Source organism: Ostrinia nubilalis, chromosome 14 (assembly GCF_963855985.1).
Source record: "Ostrinia nubilalis chromosome 14, ilOstNubi1.1, whole genome shotgun sequence".
NCBI lineage: Eukaryota > Metazoa > Arthropoda > Insecta > Lepidoptera > Crambidae > Ostrinia > Ostrinia nubilalis.
The window spans coordinates 6856092-6876198 of record NC_087101.1 but is presented as its reverse complement, the minus strand read 5'-3'; the positions used below and the strand labels follow the sequence as shown (position 1 = coordinate 6876198).

The following is a 20107-nucleotide window of genomic DNA, read 5'->3' as shown; positions in this document are numbered from 1 at the left end:
TGTCGAATGATAAATAAAAACAAAGAAAATAATATTTACTAATACATTCGTACTTACTCGTACTTAACATCTTTACCATACTGTATTGCTGTCCATACATCACTTGCATAAATCACGACTATTGAAGTCTAGCTCCTAACTAGTACTTACCCAACTAATTATTCATGCTTTCATAACAATCAATAAGCCCTGTAATCATAGAGACGGCATTTATTATAATAATTGCACGCACAAACGCATAAATTAAATTCTTTGGAGCACTTACCGCCGTAAAAGGCCCAAGATAGAAGCTTAGCATAAAGTTCACGCGTTTCTAATGTATTCCACGACCGTTGAGCTCATAGCCTTTAATAGAATACTTAATCGCTCAAATGTTTCTACGCATAAAGACATTAGACAACGCGCGCAAACTTTAAACCGAACCTAGATCTAGCGCTGACTTCATAATGAAAGGTGTGTCGTTTGAGGAATTTGTAGGAAGGTATGACTCTGAAACGTGCCATAATTATAGGCACTTACCCAACTATCTATGATTATATTAATAAATGTCACGACGGAGCTGTGCAAATGCCTAAGACACTGTCGTGAGATGTCCCACCCAGTTTGAGTTGGAAGAATAAATTATGTATGATGTTCACTCTTTCTATTCTACCAAAGGAGGAAAAAAGCGTCTCCAAAAGCACGTAAAACTTTTCAGTAGGTTTTTTAAATCGTATTTGCTATCGTTAAAGGCTGGTTTTCCGGAACTAGTATGCTGTATCTGTTGACAAATCACTTACCTGAGACTTCTTCATCCAAAGTACTAGGTATAGGCTTCATACTTTGACATTTCCATGTTAGTTGTCTTAGTAAAAGTTGTTTGCATTCGCCTTTGTAAATATGGCACTCATTGTGATCGACATCCTGCATTCAAATAGTTGCCTAGCCCGGCCATTATCAAATAGAATATTCTTATACACATAAAAATAACTAAAGTCAAAACCTTGATTTCTGCTACATATACTTTACCTACTCTTATTACCGCATACCAAAATAAGATTGATTGCCAATACTTAATTTACTTTCCAAACCAAACTGGAAACCAATAGGTAGGTAGGTACATTTTTTCCTTTCTGAAATCATTAGGGATATTTATTTATTTAAAGGCACAACCACAGAAGTGACTTAGCTCTACCTTAGAGCCTTCGCAGAAGATTTTTTATCGGGCGATAATTTGTTCAGGTTCTAATTTGTATGAGGAATTGGCTGATACCAAATAGGTAGTACCTACTTATGCGCGCTTTCATACATGTTCATATTAATTAACAGCCCGACTAAACTATCGCACGACAAAAATTGATTTTTTTAATGTCTTCATGCATCTCGAATTCTTTAAATCCATACAAAATAGACGCAGCACGCGCGATCATAGGCCATTCTTTCTTAATCTGAAAAGTGGGGCGGTTTCAAATAACTTTTCGAGGAAACTGCACTTCGGCTGCCAAGATCTCGCCGCTCCATTGCCACTGCCAGCCAAAGTTTAGCTGTCAATGCCTAATAGACTGTGACGTAGTAAGGTCCATTACAATAAAATGCTTGTTGCTTTGTTGTAGACGTAGCGCGTAGCCGTAACTCGTAACATTTGATGCTACGGAAATAAACCAACGGCGATAATAAATACAGTGGTGCATAGCGGTAGGTACCTACATACAAAGCACAAGACAACATCTGCTTTGTTTCTTAAGCCAAGCAAGTATACGTTTACGAATTAGTTTGTAAAAAAAACACATTTTAAATACCTAACCAAATGTAGGTAACTATGTTTTTTCCACTGCCTCATATGGATTCGAATGACGTTGTCGCGAACGACGCTGTTTCGAAAAACGTTTTCACTGTAACGAACAACGTTCTTAAGATCCTAATAGTACCTATGGAAATTGCCAAATTTTATATTATTAATTTAAAGAATACATAGTTTTATAAAATTATGAATAAAACTAGATAATTATAAGACAAATAAATCAAAGTCTCAAGCAAGTTGAAGGCACTGAAAAGTGAAAACGTGTTTTTCGGGACAGTGTCGTTCGTGACTACATTGCATTCTTCATGCTTTCGAACCTATGAGGCAGTGGAAAAAATATCGCAACAACGTTCGTCGCTACAACGGCTTTCGAACCTACCTACACGTATGGAACCCAGATCAATCGTTTTGTTTTTTGTTTGGATTAGGTATAGATTCAAATGGTTTTCATGTTCCTAGCAAGTATCAAGTAAATTGTATTTCAAGTAGTTAATTAGAAACATTCAAATAATGATAATACCAGCAAGTGACGATTGATGAATGATACATGATATAGGTACCCTCTTTCCTAAGCTCTTTCACCTAATTCAGTAGGTAAAGATGTATTGTGGCACTTTACTGAAATCTGACGCGGACTTCTTGAGAGAACTTGAAAAGTGATGTTGCTCTTTGTTTCATTTGTCAACACTCATGCACTTTTACGAACATTTCATATTTAATAACCCGCCATTATTACATATTAATATCCGACATAAACACACATTTTAGTAATTATTTATACAAAACTTCGTAACAAGACGCTTCACTTTCCCGCGAAAAAAAAAGTCAATCACAAATCTTCTAATGGCGCACGTACACTATGCGGGAAATTAATCGAGACATATAGTGTAAACACGCACTTAGGTTAGTTTCGCCTTGCGATACCCATACTTCGGTGAGCGGCTTCGCGCTACGTCTCGGTCAATTTCCCCGCATAGTGTACTTGCGCCATTACACTTTATTTTTTATTTGTTTTATCTGTGAAAATCATTGAATCGGTCAAATAATAGAACGTCACTGTGACAAATTATGACAATGGAACGAGGCACCCACTTTATATAAAGCAAACAACGACATCTATTAAAATAAGAGTGTAAACTATACATTTTACTGCTTAGATTTAGATACCGCTGAACAAAATTCTAACACTATCACAAAATGTCTGTATAAAAAGTTTGTAATCTTTCCTTTTGACTTTTCCTAGAGCAATAATCTTTAAAAAATTGGTGTTAAAAATTGAAAATTAAATGCTTTACAAAAAATATATTTCTGATTGAATTCGAATATTAGTTCTAGTTTAGAAATCGAGATGGCGTTTATCTGATATTCCGAACATGAGACATGTTGACAGGAGAGGTTCTGTGACAACCTCAACAGCTATCAAATGTCATTTCATTTCTCTGAAATGAAAACATTTTAAATTGTAGTCTATTTTTAGTATTTTCCCACGTTTTACATTAACATTTTGAGTACTTTCTTTGAATTTTACAGTTATTACTTACGTTTGTCTTTTCTTCAATTTAAAATGGGTCGAAAATCTCACTCAAAACAGACCACTAAAAAGAACTCTGGTAAAGAAAATAACAGGACGATTCAGAAAAGAAAGGAACTTTCAGTATTAGTTGATAAAGTTCTTCGACTAACTAGCATATTCCAAGCAGCTTGTAGCTTAAACAAGAGTTGGGAGCACCATTTGGAAATCTTTGAGATCCTCAAGGAAATCTGTAATGTTGAGACTGCATACTCCGGCAAAAGTAAGCCGATTCCACGTAAGGCAAATATTGAGAAGTACTTACAGTGGTTAAATGACAATGAAGCACAATTTGAAGGTAAGCTGCCCTATTTTCTATGAACCTATCAATAATAAATACAATTCTAATTTCTTCCCAACAGAATTTCCTTTCTGGAATGGATCAGATAGCTACTTTTAAATCGTACCATCCTTGATCCACCAACTATTCAATGAAATTAATAAAAATATGTGGAGATAACGATTACAACTAAGTTTCTGTTGTTGTCATAAGTTTCTATGCTAATAATATTTAGCTAATACTGTGTAAATTAAACTATTTTAATGTTATTTGAAAATGTATTTTTCAGGTGTGGAAATTAGCGAGTTTGATGGCTATGAGCTTGGTTTGAAGGCCGTGAAAGAGTTTAAAGAAGACTCACTAATTCTCACGGTGCCCACCAAAGTCATGATGACGGAAAAGAATGCCCACGAATCAGAGTTGTCAGAATTTATAAAAGTTGATCCACTGCTTCAGAATATGCCAAATATTACACTTGCATTGTTCCTGTTATTAGAGAAAAATAATCCAGGTAAAATAAACATTACATTTTAGAATAATTTACAACTGACGAATAAACTAGTTACTGAATTATTTAGTTTTTTTTTTAATATATGTATATGATATTACATTACAGATTCTCTTTGGAAACCATACATCGATATATTGCCAGAAAAATATTCAACTATCCTATACTTCAGTCTAGAAGAATTGGCAGCGCTTAAGGTACGATTAATGCTAATGTGTATGCATGCATGTGGTAATTTCCACAAGAACTGTTAATTTAAATTAATTGTGTTAAATTTTTTTGTCTGCATATTTCCAGCCATCACCTGTTTTTGAATCATCCCTGAAACTTTACAGAAGTATCGCAAGACAGTATGCCTATTTCTATAACAAGATACATACTCTTGATTTACCAGTACTAAAAAAACTCCAAGAAATTTTCACATTTGAAAACTACAGGTGAGTAAAAGAATCTCCTTTAAAATTATCCTTTTTATTGTGAAGATCAATCAGATATAAAAACAATAAAAATGTAAACTAAGTTAAGGATTGCACTTCCCTCATAATAATACTGAAATTTAATTTACGTTAAAATAAATAACTTGTGTATTATTATTAATAATAATGCTTACTTTCAAAGTAAGACATGTTATTTTTTGGTGCAAAGTTACTAAGATAAAAATATAACTGGGAAAACAGAGAATTGGAGATTAAAAACATTAAAATTGCTTAAAAAATATATCCCTATTCTCTTACATCGATCAGGTCACTAGTTAAATTATGTTAAAGGTCTTTTAATCACTTAACTCAATACAACATTATGCACTATTGTCACACAATTAACTAGCATAAATGGAATGCATGTATGAAAAAGACCTTTAAAAAAATAACTATCATATTTAAAATCTAAAATAGATCAATATTTATACTTACACTTTCAGTCTAATAACTTACAACTATCATACTGCTTAAATTACCTTACTGGAATGGTTTTCGTAATGTGTCCCACATGTATTCTGGTGAATCTTTACCAGTTTGTGATTCCAGTGTGTTCATTGTATAAATATTAGATGTGGGAAGCATTGGACTCATGCTTCTGCTGCTACAGTTTTTCTTAACTTTTCTGTTTTCAAAAACAGGAGTTGGAATTCTCTCATCACCAAAAGTCTTCTTGTGGCTTACAGATCTTTGTTGTTTCCATTTCAAAGCAGCGTATGTAAGTAAGAACAGTATCATTGCAAGTCCGACTATACTTGCAGTGGCCACTGTGACCGATTTGGCGCTACTCGGCGCATTCTTCAAAATGCCTGGTTCTTGAGAAGTTTCATCTGCCCCTTCATAGGAATTGAATTCAATCTTTTCTTCTGACACTGTAGCAACCTTCTTTTCCGTACTCTTAAGACTTTGCAAATCTTCAAGGACTATCAAGCCATCTCCATCTACATCTTCTTCCAACACAATCTTCTTATACGTTCCAGGTGGTGGTGGTAGTTCTGAAATGAAAATTAATATTGTTTCAACTAAGTTTACATAATAATACTTTTTCTACAATACATAATATTAAACTCTATGCACATACCATTTGTAAGTTTTTCTAAAGCTTTTGTTTCGTTCTTTTGGTTTTTTCGTATCATCGAAAATATTTCGTTCCAACTTATCATATCTTGGTCGTCAGTTAACATGCGGCTTTCTCTATTTATATCGCCGTCGTCTGTAGCATTAACAGCTATGATCGTTGATTTGTAAGGAGTTCCTTTAGAATCCTGTTGCAATGTACTTTTTTCTATGTTAGGCAACGTCGTTTCTTTAGTGTGGTTATTGAACAATGACATGATACCCATGTTTTCTGCATTTTCGTTGACATTATTACCAAAGTCCATTATCACAGGAATGTTGACATGGTTCGTATAAATAGGATCTATTGTAGTTGGTTTGGTAGCTTGCTCATGTGCATTAGCCTCTAAAATAGCTCGTAAGGGATAGGTTTCCTTTGATATAGGTTCCAATAAAGACTTGGACAGGAATGGTTCTGGTGGATTAGGTTCACGGGACGCATTGTGAAATATGTCTGCTAGATGAACATGACTAGATCCGCGTTCTCTATGTTGTAACAATTCACTCAAAGTCATGTTTCTTTCTTTTAATATTTTGGATAACTTTGTGCTGGCTGAAAAACGAAAATTTCGTATTTTTTATCGATTCATTCAAACGTAAATAAATGATGATACTTTAGGTGTTAAAGATATTGAACAACATTATATTGATAATCAAAAATACTTACTGCGGGTATCGTTTAGAATCTCTTCTATTTCGATTTTAGAAGTTTCTTCTGTGGAGAATATTAGTGGAGTTTGTGTTACACCACTCGACTTTGTAAATTCTCTCGTCGCAGGATTTTTGGTTGTTTTTGTATGTTTGCTAATAGTTTCTGTAGTAAGAAAATCTTCTAACTCCGTAACAGTTTCCGTGGAATCATTCGGAACTGTGGCTCTAGGTATTTGTGTTCTTGCTATGAATTCGGAAGATGACACCAAATCGCCCAGCTCCAAAAGATGTTTCATAATATCATTCGATGGAGCTTCAGTGGTAGAAATCCTTTGTTTTAAGCGTTTCTTTTTCAGCCTGTTGTTAAAAGCCTGCCGGCGCAAGCCGGCTGCATTACTAATGGGACGAACAGTTGTTGGTCGTTCGGTAATGCTTGCATCCATTTCAGTGGCTAAAATCTCAATTGATATTGTTGATGGCTCTGGTACTTCGGTGTTGAAGCCACCATCTTCACTGTCGTCAAAATGATTTCTAGTCGAAACTTCGTTCGCTATGGTTGTTTCAATAGTTTCATCTAAATCAGCAATCGTTGTTGTTTCTTCAGGTATTGAAATGGTGGTAAGTGAATTACTTTCTTCTTTTTTCTTTTGATTTTCGGTTGTGTTTACAGTCATGATTAATGGAATCATATCTCTCCACTCTTTGGATTTAGTAGCATTTCTCCTATTGTGATGTATGTATCTTCGTGCACTAAGTGCGATTAAATCTCTATTAATTTGACTTTTAAATGTGTTATTTGCCATTGGGCGCATGCGCAATTTCCTGCGAATTCCCGGGGGGAAACGGCGTTTGATCATGCTTCCCGAGTTTCTGTTTTCTAAAGCAACAGATCGTTGTTCTGTATTCTTATTAATAGCAGTAAAAGAGACATTATATTTATTTTTAACTGGAAGTGGTATAGGTTCATTATTTCCATTGTTAGTTGGTTCTGAAAAAACTGTTACTTCTACTTCTTCATTAGTCGTATTTTGATTAGTTATATTATAGTCTTTGTCAACATTGATGTCGCTGTCGAGATTAAGATTAACATTTATTATTTCTCTTTGGCTTATCTCTAATTCTGTACTATTTGCGTTATCGTTGACAATACTATCCACATTATTGTCTTTGGTACTTGAATGGTTGTCTTCGAATGACTTGAGTACAGATATCGCATTTTCTTTACCATTGAGCAAATCAGCCAGTGTTAGGTTGTGTTGTTGTAATATTTCACTTAAACTAGTTCCGTTTGATCTTTTCAGAATTTCTTTTAATGTTATTGGATCAATGGTTCCGTGCTCCTGAAAATAAGTGTTATTATTAATATTTCTAAATGTGATAATAGAGTCATAATACATAATTTCCATTTTAAACTATCTAGGATAGTAAAAATTATAATCTACCTACATAAAATATAGATAGAGCTAAGAAGTAATGTTAAAATTACTAATAGTAGTGAGTATAAGTAGTCCTACACTATCTAGCGTAGTTAGTCATTTCTAATCGTAAGTGTTTATTACTTTGGATAGTTTTACAGTATCAAATATCCATAATTATTAGTTTACTATTACATTTTCAGATAAACCTTTAGCTAGGTACCCTTTTTAATTCTCGTTCCATCAAATGCATATTTGATTCATCTAAATGAGCCTTGAATCCCAGTTTATCTCTTATTTTCTTTGGAATATCGAGTATTTTCTTATTACTACTCTCTAGCAGCATTTTTCGTAAGTCTACAGAATCGTCTATTTTGTCTTGGGACTTCACTTGCTCTATGAGCTCATTTAGTGTGTATGTAATAGGTTTCTTGTTTCTACCTCCAGGGGTAATTATAAATGTGACATAGTCACTTCTAAAGTCAAAATATTTATCTAGTTCTAAAAATAAAGTCTTTTCCTAAAATTATAAATATTAAACATTATTTGGCACAAAGAACGTTACTAGAATTGAAATTAAATTGTTTTAAATTAATTACAACAAAAATCTCACCTGTGCTTTATCCATGTTTAAAAATATTCTAGGTGATTTTTCTCTTAATTTGTCATCGATGTCAGGTGATTGATCATCCTCGGTAGGCTCGAGAGGGCCCATAAGTTCCATAGAAAATTCAGATAGTGATTTATCTTCTTTAACTAATTTTTCTTTCTCAGGCCTTTCTTCTTCATTGCCAGTTTCTTGTGATATGACGTACCGTGAGTTTGAATTTGGCCGTCTTAGTTTGGTTCTCTCTTTTGGCACATAATCATCAGAAACTGGATGTCTAATTTTGGTTCTTACATGTTCATCATAGTCGTCTTCAATTCGTTTTCGTGAATAGTAACCATGACCTTGGCCGTCAGCTTCGTCACTTGTGTGAATGTCTCGGTCTTTATCATCTCTGTGGTAGTCCCCAAATTCGCTTAACCGCGGCCAGTTACCCAAAGATGGTCTTTTTCTTCTTTGTCCCCGTTTTCTCATCGGTCTATCTGGATCTATAGCACCTTCGGTCCATCGATTCGGTCTAAGCTTTTGACGACGTCTTCCTGTTTCTGGGTCTTGGTTATTCACTTCCTCTTGTTCGACAGGGGGTAATGTTAATTCTTTTTCTGTCGGTTCTTCTTCTAATGACGCCGGAGGTCTACGTTTCCGCTTGCGCCCAAGTTTTCGGCGCACCGGTGGTTCATCTTGGGAGTCGTTGTGCCAAACCTCGCCTTGTGCGGATTGCTGCGTTATTGGTTCTGGTCGAACCACTCTCCAAGGCTGGAAATGATACGAAAAGTATATGAGTACAATGATACAGTAACCCAGTCGATTAAATAATTTATTATTATAAATATTTTTTTTAATAATAATATCTCATTCCTCGGAGGAGCGTAACTTAAGTATACAGTTAATAACAGTTAGTAATTCTTGATAATTGTCTTTATTATGATTGCATTGTGTGTGAATTGTGAATGAAACTTTTCGCAGTGTGTTCTTACTTGCATCTTATGAAAGGAAAACCTTAGCTTACGTAAACGTTTAGACGGTTTGCGCTCCATATACCCCGTACATTGTTTGTTAACGAAAAAACCATCGCGAGTCGCGTGTGAAACCAGCCAACAATCCGAAGAATACATATTTGGCAAAAACGTTTCTATTACGGTGTAATTAACTCACAATTATCTTGTAACCGAGTATTGAGCTACTGATGCGTGCTATCGTACCTCGGCGTAGAAAGTGTCGCCAATTAGTTAGTCAATCCTATTATTTGCTGTACAAACTGTCGTAGAATGTTACAAATCTTTCTTTAAGTGTGCCTAACGTGTCGATTACGTTAATACCGATTTTTTACCGACGCATCATTAATGTATAAGACAGTGTACATAATATATCGATGTGCTCAATATTGTATCGTAACGTAAAGGTAATCTCAGTTACTGAAATAATATATTTGAAATAACATATTACATAAACAGAAAAAACAAATGCGTGTAAAACAAAAACAGGCAACTAGTAGATACCTCCACGGGGATTTTGACTAATAAATAGCAGGTTATTTAACGCGATTAGATTAAATTAATTATTTGTATTATAGCAATTAGCAAATCGTGTAATAGTTCGTTATCCTTTGGCTCTTATTTCTTTTGAAAGTATTGAGTATTATTGGTATCGTGTTAACCGTTTCTGTTTTAGGCAACCTGCTTCTTTATTTCGTATAAGTCAATGCATATAATATGAACACGGAGTGTAGTCATAAAATAAATAAATGACATGTTGTTGACAACATAAACACAATTAATTTAAAAATAAATTAAATATTTCTGCCAATTAGTGTTTTGTTTCAGTTACTGACTCTTTATTTTGATTGTAATTAAAATAGACAGGTACTTGATTAATGTAAGTCTCGTTAACTGGTGTGGGAACTAATTCTCTGATTCACTGTCACTTGGCATTAAACGAAAGTAAAATTATCTATTGAGTATGATATACTGTCACAATACACGTGTCTTACCAATTATAGAGCAAACTAGGGGTAAATTGACCTGCACCGAACCCATTTTATAAAATGTCGTATCTTTTGTTTTTAGTGTTTGTTAATCTGCACCACCATTTACAAAATAAGGTCCCTATTTAATTTGATCGTCTCGTATACCTAGTAAGTCTCGCCTCGTGTGCTCTACCGGATTCTCTGAAGTGTGAAGGTTAAGTAGGGAAGCAGACTAATTTATATTCTCTAGCCAATTTTTGAATGAATTTTTAGTATGGTTACGATTATCTTCTAATGCAGCTCTGTAAAGCCAATCAAGTAACTATCCACTTAAGAATAAATCAATATTTCTGTCTAACATTATTGTTATCATAAACTTTTAACATACTAAATCCGCCCAGTAATTTTTACTCAAATGAGAAACAAACATCGAGGTGACCACATCTTCAGTACAAATGAATTACCAAACAACCTATATTTATAATTATTGACAACGTTTGAGAAGCGAAATTACCTCTATCAATTTATTTAGGTATGTAATTTCTCTCTATTATTAACACATTATTTCACAGTTTGTTACTGTTGCCTAGCTACTTTCGGTTTCATTATCAGCTATGATCATTATTACCTCAGTAATGAATAGAAAAAATTATGTTACCGAATAAATAATAGAAATTAGCACAATTTATTGACACAGAAAGTTAATTGATATCTTCAACGCGAACTAGACCGCATTTCTAAGAATGAAACTCGGTTGAAACCGAGTGACTCCAATACATCATACGAGTATAATTTTCGATGTAACTATCAATTACTTAGGCTGATACCACACTACCAATAATAAATGTGCGATTGCTCCGCTTGAGCATCGAGAGAAATAACGCGTTCAGTGTGCCTAAGATGCGCGCCGTGATAATCGATAAAATGGCGTGTTAACCGCCTATCATGGCGCGCATCTTAGGCCTACAGGTTAATGTTTTTGAAACTTATAGTGCAGTTTTCCCTGTGAATTTACACGTTCTTTTAAAAACTTATAATACGGTTTTGCCTTTGTAAAAAGTTACATTCTGATTTAAGTTATGGTAACACTGGCATAGGATGAATGGGCGAATGCAAAAAAAAATACAAAGTCAACGTCTGAGCCGTTTGAGGTGTAGGTTAATTAACCGAAAAATAAGTTCTTCATCAACTAAATCACTATTACAACTGTGACGGTTTTAAAAAATCTTCGAGAGCTGCAACTGAAAATAACTAATTTTACAGCCATAATGAATTTAATAAATAAATAATAATACTACGGTTCCTCACACTGCAGTGTAGCTTTACCCTAACTCGCGAAGAGCTATTTGCCTTATAAGAAAACTCACTGGACCTCGACCGAGCCATACGAGGCGGAGAAGGCGTGGCACTGGATTGATGTATGTGTACAACGTTGCTTCTTGCCATCTGTTAGTTTATACTGAACAATATGATTGAAGAGCTAAGATTTTGCGGCTTTACAATGTTAAAAAGCAGTTTAGTCATGATAACTCTAAATAACTTTTCAAACTTCAGTTATTTTTCTTCTTCGTGTAGATTGAAGAAAATGGGTCGCCAACCTTGATATCAAATTTTAGAAGCTATAAAAAATTTCAATTTATATGTCCCATCAGTAGTTCAATAAAAATACCTACATACTTATTACTAAAAGAATACCTAAATTGAAAACAAAATTTACATCTCAATATAACAAAAGCTTCCAATAGTAACACTTCTTCCATTGATTGCCTATATCCAACACTCGTAACTATCTAAATTAAGTCAATAAAAATAAACCTTCCCATAACTATTATACGTTGACGAATTAATCGCCACTTAACACATCCACAATAAACACAATGGCCAAACCGGTTACTTAATAACAGTTATCACAACATTCCGTCTCATATTTCACTCTACAAATCATCTAGTGCTGCCCGCCGTTAACCAGCAATTACCGAGTCGGCAAACATTCGATACTCGGTCGCAACTAATCAAACATAATTTAGTTATCTCATCGTCAAAGAAAGCGGTTACAGCATCGATGCCATAACACAATAAGATGAAAGTTGAAAGCGCAGACCGGTCGCTTCGAACTTGAGTTCGCGGTGCTTATGTTAATGATGTGTAATGCTGTAACGTTTATGCTAAAGTTCACTTAGTGAGGTTTCTAAATTATCATGTAAATGAGATAACTTTAATTTAGATTATCGATCCGTATTTGGAGGCTAGCATAATTACATAGCTGCTGTTTATATTGAAAATTGGTTCCTGGGAGAATAGTTAGAAATTCCTCTATTCTATATCAAGTATTTACTTTATTATTTTAATTTAAAACTCTGGAAAGTGTACTCTTGTAGCAGTGCACAGGTTAATGTACAGATTTATAGTCCTTTTCCTCAGTAGGAAAAAAAGTGTATTTTTCTATTTATCTCTTCTGATTGCTGTTATAGCAATTTACCTAAAAATTCAAGTAAGTATAGCTCACATTTATATGAATTAATCAAGGAAATTATCGGAATGGGCTAGCTAGAGTTTAGTATGCTGCATCCATATCAAAAGGTCATCGGCAATTCCTATTATGTAAAATAAATGAAAGTTCTTATCTCGAAACTAGTATTTTGTTAAGCCTGAAGTATTTTTTAAAATATTTCAACTTCTAAAAAGTGCATGTCTAACCTAACCACACTACACATAAATCCTAAAAACATAGAATATAATTTATTACAGTGACAATGAAAATAACAATTAAATTCTCAATGCCAAAAATAATGCTTATGTGCTAGATTAAGACGCGGTCAGTGTACCCCGGTGGTATATTTTATTGAAATTAGTGTTCTCTCACAATGTCACGCTGCCGTGGGTCTCTCAGTGAACCAGCCTTCAAATAACAGAGCTAAGCACAATGAACTCGCATCAACATAATTTCTCCGTTGCTGCTTCTGGTTCTAGATCTTAGCATGAGGATAAGTATAGCAAAAATAATAGCGTTTATAGACGAAGTGCTTATTCTGCGGTTACAGTTACAAAAGCTTACTTTTTGTACCAAAATTATGAGCATACACAATTTACTTAAAGTACCTATACCTACTTATTTAGTCAGAACACCTGATGGATTGTAGATTCTAGAAGCATAGCTAAGATCTACTCCTAGACTGTGAAGAAAATGAGCCAGATGGTACATGACATGACACTGGCGAAATGTTTACATAAGTAAACACTATTATTTTGTGGGTGAGTGTACATAGTACTATTATAGTGAGAACACATGATGGATTGTAGATACCTCAGATCATAGGTAGATACATACTAGAACTAGAAGCATAGATAGGATCTACTCCTAGACTGTGAAGAGAATGAGCCAGATGGTACATGACACTGGGGAAATGTTTACTTATGAGCCAAATATTTTGGCTTTGTGGGTGAGTGTATGTGTAATTATAATTAGACTTCCGCTTGGATTATTTATTAAAAAGATTTAATTTTATGTTTTGTAGAGGAAAATTCGATCGTTTATTAGTGACAAGTGGCTGTCATCTATCAATTAGGTACTGTCAGGATAGACGAAGTGTGAAAATCTTAATAGGTAAATAGTGTTACAAGTTGACAGAGTCTTTAATTAATAGTTTGCTAGATGACAAGGGAATTAAATGCTATTAATAGAATATGTTTACATAATGTTTACCTATTGTATGGCTTTGATGAGTTTGGTACTAATTTTGGATACTTATTGCTATCAAGAACCTCAGTGAATGACAATTTTTTTACGCTTAATCGTCTTGTTGGATATTTAAAAATGTATTTCTTCTAACTAATAGTTTCTTATCAAACTTGATATAAGACGTAAAGTTTAATGACCTGTTTTATAGTTACAGCCAAGTCCTATCAAACAAGTTCAAATATCAATGCCCATAATTTGAAGTTTCACCCGCAGACCATACAGGCGGGCACTGTCTAATTGTCGGCCATAGACTGTGGTTAGCACACGCTCCAATTGCCTTTCCAGGCTCGCCCAGATTTCTAAGTGGACGGACCACTCGCAAACTAGACCACAAGCACCATAATAGTCACATCATCGTTTATGGGAAAACATAGGCTCAAATGGCAAAATAAAAAGACGATAGGACTGGTAGAAAATACTAGGTATATGGTAAGCACAGATCCTTTTGTGGTACCCGAGCATGGTATGAGGCAGAATGGCGACGTAGATGTAGCAAACATAGAGCTCGTCCCTATTAATATTTAAAAATTAAAAAGTTATCGGCCTATCACATAGGCAAAGCAGTTATATAAAACACCAGTAATTATTCTTCTGTAAGTCGAAAGATTCCTTCTCTAGTCCTAGTTTTAAAATCGAATAGGTCTTTGACACTGAGTTTTAACCTTTATTCTATGGGCACAGCTCAAACATAACTCCACCTACAATTTCCAGAAAACATATCCTACTTTAGATACATACAGAAAAGTCGGCCATTTTTTAAATTCTTCAATAAACAATTACAAATCTGATGAAATCTAATGTAATCCATTACATAACAAATCTGTGTAAACGTCCATCTTATTTTGTTTTCTTCCGTTTATAATTACTTATTTTATTGAATGTAAAAAAATATAACGGCATACAAGCAATAAACAATAACATCCAATCATCTTTATAAATCGAAATCGATAAACAATGTTCTTCATTGCATCGTCGACATATCATACTTGCAATGATAAATATCATGTATCATTAGAAATAAGATGTTGTTAACACGACTCTTATTTAATACTTCAGTCGAACAATTATACAATACTAGCTGACCCGGCGAACTTTGTTCCTCCTTAATGGCAATAAATAAGCAGACTTTTTTTTTATTTCGAACGGGATAAAAAGTATCCTATGTCCTTCTCCTGGCTCTAAACTACCTCCCTGACAATTTTCAGCTAAATCGGTTCAGCCGTTCTTGAGTTATAAGTGGAGTAACTAACACGACTTTCTTTTATATATATACTAGCTGACCTGGCGAACTTTGTTCCGCCTTAATGGCAATAAATAAGCAGACTTTTTTTTTTAATTTCGAACGGGATAAAAAGTATCCTATGTCCTTCTCCTGGCTCTAAACTACCTCCCTGACAATTTTCAGCTAAATCGGTTCAGCCGTTCTTGAGTTATAAGTGGAGTAACTAACACGACTTTCTTTTATATATATAGAAGATTGATCTACTAAAGAATTAAAAAACAACTGAACAGCTAATCGCAAGAATATAATGTCATTCATATTGTCACTTTTAATCTGCTTCATAAAACAAAAGATCGGATAATCTAAAAATAATGGTGTCTCCAAAAAAGCTTTATCAGGATGAATCAAAACTATTGTATGAATAATTTATAATAATGATGTTAGAACAAAATGCCGAAATGAATTAAACGTGTTACTTCATTGTTTAAAATTAAATAGAGAAAGCCAAATAAAATTGTCACATAAGCATAAGCATGAGAAATGATATCAATGATTATTAAGTCACATCATAATAGGTACTCGTACTAAGTAGATACTTAGTTATATTACAAAGAAGATTACTTTCATCTTTTGATTGTGCTTAATCCGGGTACTAAAACATTACTCATATAGAGAGCTTTACTCTATAATGTATGATCGTGAGAATATAAATTATTCCTGAAGTGACTGACTTATCCGAGGAATACACATTTACATGCCATGGCATGTCATGTATAGATGATGACTATGATTTTAGTATTTCTATGATAACATAGAGCCACACGGAAGCTCTACATAAACTCAAAATGAATGTCAACACTAATAAACTGGGTATTAAAAAAAAACAATTGAAGACGCATTTCTTTTTTATTTCGAGAACGTACTGTATATTTTTTGTGGTACATTACATCAATCATACCTACATTTTTTGCAAATGTTCAAGTTTATTACTTGTTACCTACTTTTTGTTTAGCAATCCGTGACTAATTTTCGATAGGGAAATATCCAATTAGAAAATCGTGTTTGAAAGTACTCTTAAAAAATATGCTATTTACTTGAAGACATGATATAAGTATTTTTATGTAAGTGTCATTATTTTTTAAGATTACAGATCAATATTAATTACACCATTGGCCTTTAAATATAACTAACATTAACAAATAATAATATTTTAGAGACTAACAGAGGCTTAATCTGTTGATGTAATGTTTTTATTTGAAAGTTAAATCACGTTTACAATTAAAAGTAGAAACTTGTCAAAATTACCTTTTATCTATGGTGAGATAATAGCAGTCTACCCACATTTGTGTCTCGTGGGATTTATTTACGGTTACATAACTTAACTTTTTTGCTTGTTACCTATGATTTAAAACCGTCAAACCTTTTAGCTATGGTAAACATTTACGTAAACACCTTTTTGTCAAAGTACTTTTTATCCAAGAGAGATTGTGTCACCACATTATTATAGCATAAAAGAAATAACTTGGTTATCTTTAATGGCTCGAATATACGAATTACATGTAGTAGGCAATAATAATGTATGTAGGCCAGTAGAATTAAACACAAAAATTGATTAAATCGGAAATAATTCCTACAAAAGATTTTTAACTACTTTTTTTACTTAACCAGTGTAACCCTAACAAGGCTCACAAGTTTGATTCGCTTATCCTTGTTCGTCCCAGCCGTTCCTTAACTGCGGTTGCTGCACCTCTTCCTGGCACTCTCCTGAACGACTCTGTGTTACCTAATGTGGCTGCCCCTCTTCCTTGTACCCTCCTGTACGATTTCATTGCTTAGCCATATGCCTGGTCCAAGGTTCGACGCCACAAAATCAACTTCGTACGAGTGAAAATAGTTTAAATACTATTTCCCGTGCTTGCAACATTTTTCTTTACTGCTTCGCCTCTATTAGTCGTAGAGTGATTGTATATATCCTATAGCCTTCCTCAATGTATGAGCTATTCAACACAAAAATAATGATTTCAATCAAACTAGTAATTCTTAAGATTAGCGCGTTCAAACAAACAAACAAAAAACTCTTCAGCGTTTTAATATGAACTTGTTGTTGTTGATTTTTGGCGTCGAACCTTAGACCAGGCATACGGCTAGGCAACGTAGTCATGCAGGAGGATACAAGGAAGAGGGGCAGCCACAGTAGGTAACACAGAGTCGTTCAGGTGAGTGCCAGGAAGAGGTGCAGCAACCGCAGTTAAGGAACGGCTGGGACGAACAAGGATAGGCGCATCAAGCTCGTAAGCCTTGATAGGGTTACACTGGTTAAGGTGGCCCTTTTCAAGACTTGGAAGCTTGTGGGTAACAAACCATTGGACGTGGAGAGGGTCATTAATTATACGTATATTTTCTACTTTGCCGAACTTTAGCGCGAGAACGGTTTGTCCAAAACATATGAATTTGGTCTTATTCAATGCAGGATTAAGTGCCCTTCAACCGTCATGAAGACCACTTTTTGATAGGGTAAGTCCTTTACGCGGTATAACCGGAAAACCGAAAAAATGCCCCTTTCGGGGGCCCCCACCACTTAAGCACAACTCCGTCGAAGTCGAAAACTTAGGAGAGTCTTAATGGGCAACCAATGAAGCCATTAAAACAATAAAATCTTTTGTTGGAATTATTTCCGATTTAAAAGCTAATTCTACTGGACTAATGGTACACATACTCGTACTTGCCATATAACGACGTAAAGTATGTCAATTTGTCTCGTTATGGTTGTAAAAAGGTGTTTTATGCCCGTTTTCACCATCACTCCCTAATTTTTAAGTGACTCCTGTGGTAAAACAACAGGAATTTTGTTTCCATATGGGTCACTTAAAAAGTAGGGATTGATGGTAAAAACGGGCATCAGACTTCGTTAATTTTATTTTATCAAAATCGATCTTCTACTATTCAGAAGAATACAACTCTTAATAAAATTATGGATAATATCATTAATCTTTTACTTAATAGATTTCATTCAACAGACATTATAATAAGGATATAGAACGCTTAAAGATAACTCTACATGAACAAAGTTCTTCCACCTTTTTGCTACCTCTTCATGTTTATATGTTGAATTGTAAGGAAGTAATTGTTAATAAGTACCGTCAGAAGCAAAATAACCCTAACTCATTTGATAGCAGATAAGGGAAAAATTTAATTAACTTTATGGTGTCATTAAACTCTTTAACATAAGGCTTAGTAATGAGCCAAGCTTAAAAAATATCGATGTTGTAAGTATAAACTTATCTAATGTTTGTGTATAAGTTATATTAAAAAATAGTACGAGTTGTATTTCTATATAACAAGCAGCATAAAAGCGAGCGCAATCAGATGTAAAGTATTCTCAATCTTTTATTAAATAAATATTTGTATTAAGCGTGCAATTTTAAGACTATTTCTGTTAATGATAAAAAAAATTCTTATGAATAGGCATGTGTAATTTTAATTATATTTGTTCATTCAATCATGCATGAATGAACACGTATAAAGATTATAAAAAAGCACCTGTTCATCCGTAGGTCTCATATCCAGAAGCCTCGGTCGCAAGTCGAACCGGCGTTCCCGGGTATCCCTTTCCAGGTTCTCCTCGGCGGAGTGAACTATTATCACCAAAGCGGCCAGCGTACTTAACAACGGCATGGCGAATCTCCAAGTAATACCCATATTATAACCAAACGTCCAACGGGAATAACAGACGCAGACTCAACACACAAATTACACTTCACTATCCGCACTAAATAAACCGACGAAATATCGAACCCGGCAAGGCAAGAATCGAAGTACGAAAGGCGAAAGAATCGAAGATAAGGAAAAGAAAAGAAAGACGATATTCTCAAAGTCCGCGAACGCTTATTGTTGATTTTTCAACTGCCGATTTCAATCGAATTTGCAACTCTAGATTTTTTATTTCTCACATCATAACTATTTGTAAACAGTCCGATACGCGACGGTTGATGCTTGGTGGAGCCAATTATGTTACTGGCTGTTTAGCAACGAGAAAAATGCGAGATTTCTCGCGGAGGTTTCCCGCGTTTTTTCTGTTTCTGAACGTGAAAGTGAATATGGCGGTTGCGGCACACGTTAGCGCGCGGCGACTCGATGCCTGCGAATGCTGAACAGAAAATGGTACCGTCGCATCGCCCGGCTCCGGTCATATTTTGATTTGGCTTTTGGATAATAATATAATACTTTAACATGGTAGAACCGGATCACGTACGCCGTAAAACTTTAAAAAAATAACTTGAATTATGAGTGATGTGAAATAACAAATGAAAATCACAATGGCATCAGTAGAGCGAGACGCAGTCGCAGGCGATGAGGCGGAGAATAAATACTAGAATATGCATATTGCATAAGATTGATATTCTCTCTTGTCTTGTCAAAGCAATGGTGCGTTGTAGAGCTAAGTATTTTTCTAATTTTCTATCCACTTTCATGTATCTTTTAATAGTAATGTGACATTAGTTTCACACTAAATAAAAGCTTTATTTTGAGAATTCAGAAATAATAATAATATTTATAAAATTTTGTATTTTATTTTTTAAAATTTTGTATATTAGTTATTATAATTTTAATCCATGTCCTGTATCATCCATGTCCGTGAATTCGACCAACATTCAGCGACTCTACATTACTGCTGGTTAACAAATAACTAACAACCTGACCTGACCACAACTTTTGACCTGATATACCTCAACATCTGAACTCTACTCCTCTGTTTTCCGAGCCAACTATTCCTGCC

General features: G+C 34.4%; 2 protein-coding genes across 2 annotated transcripts in view; one reads left to right on the top strand and one right to left on the bottom strand.

The window, feature by feature from the left end:
• The first annotated feature begins 3063 nt into the window (after positions 1-3063).
• The window catches only part of LOC135078055 (actin-histidine N-methyltransferase), a 43905-nt gene continuing 26861 nt past the window's right edge, over positions 3064-20107 (top strand). The window contains exons 1-4 of the mRNA XM_063972614.1: positions 3064-3648; positions 3920-4141; positions 4247-4335; positions 4436-4575. Of these exons, the coding sequence (XP_063828684.1) occupies positions 3345-3648; positions 3920-4141; positions 4247-4335; positions 4436-4575 (755 nt within the window). The 5' untranslated portion in view covers positions 3064-3344. The remainder of the gene's footprint in view (positions 3649-3919; positions 4142-4246; positions 4336-4435; positions 4576-20107) is intronic.
• On the bottom strand, positions 4622-19495 carry LOC135078054 (uncharacterized). The gene is made up of 5 exons (XM_063972613.1): positions 18871-19495; positions 8410-9159; positions 6398-7721; positions 5696-6283; positions 4622-5609 (listed from the first exon to the last, which is right to left on the bottom strand). The coding sequence occupies exons 1-5, from the start codon at positions 19027-19029 to the stop codon at positions 5095-5097; spliced, it is 3336 nt and encodes a 1111-aa protein (XP_063828683.1). The 5' UTR covers positions 19030-19495; the 3' UTR covers positions 4622-5094.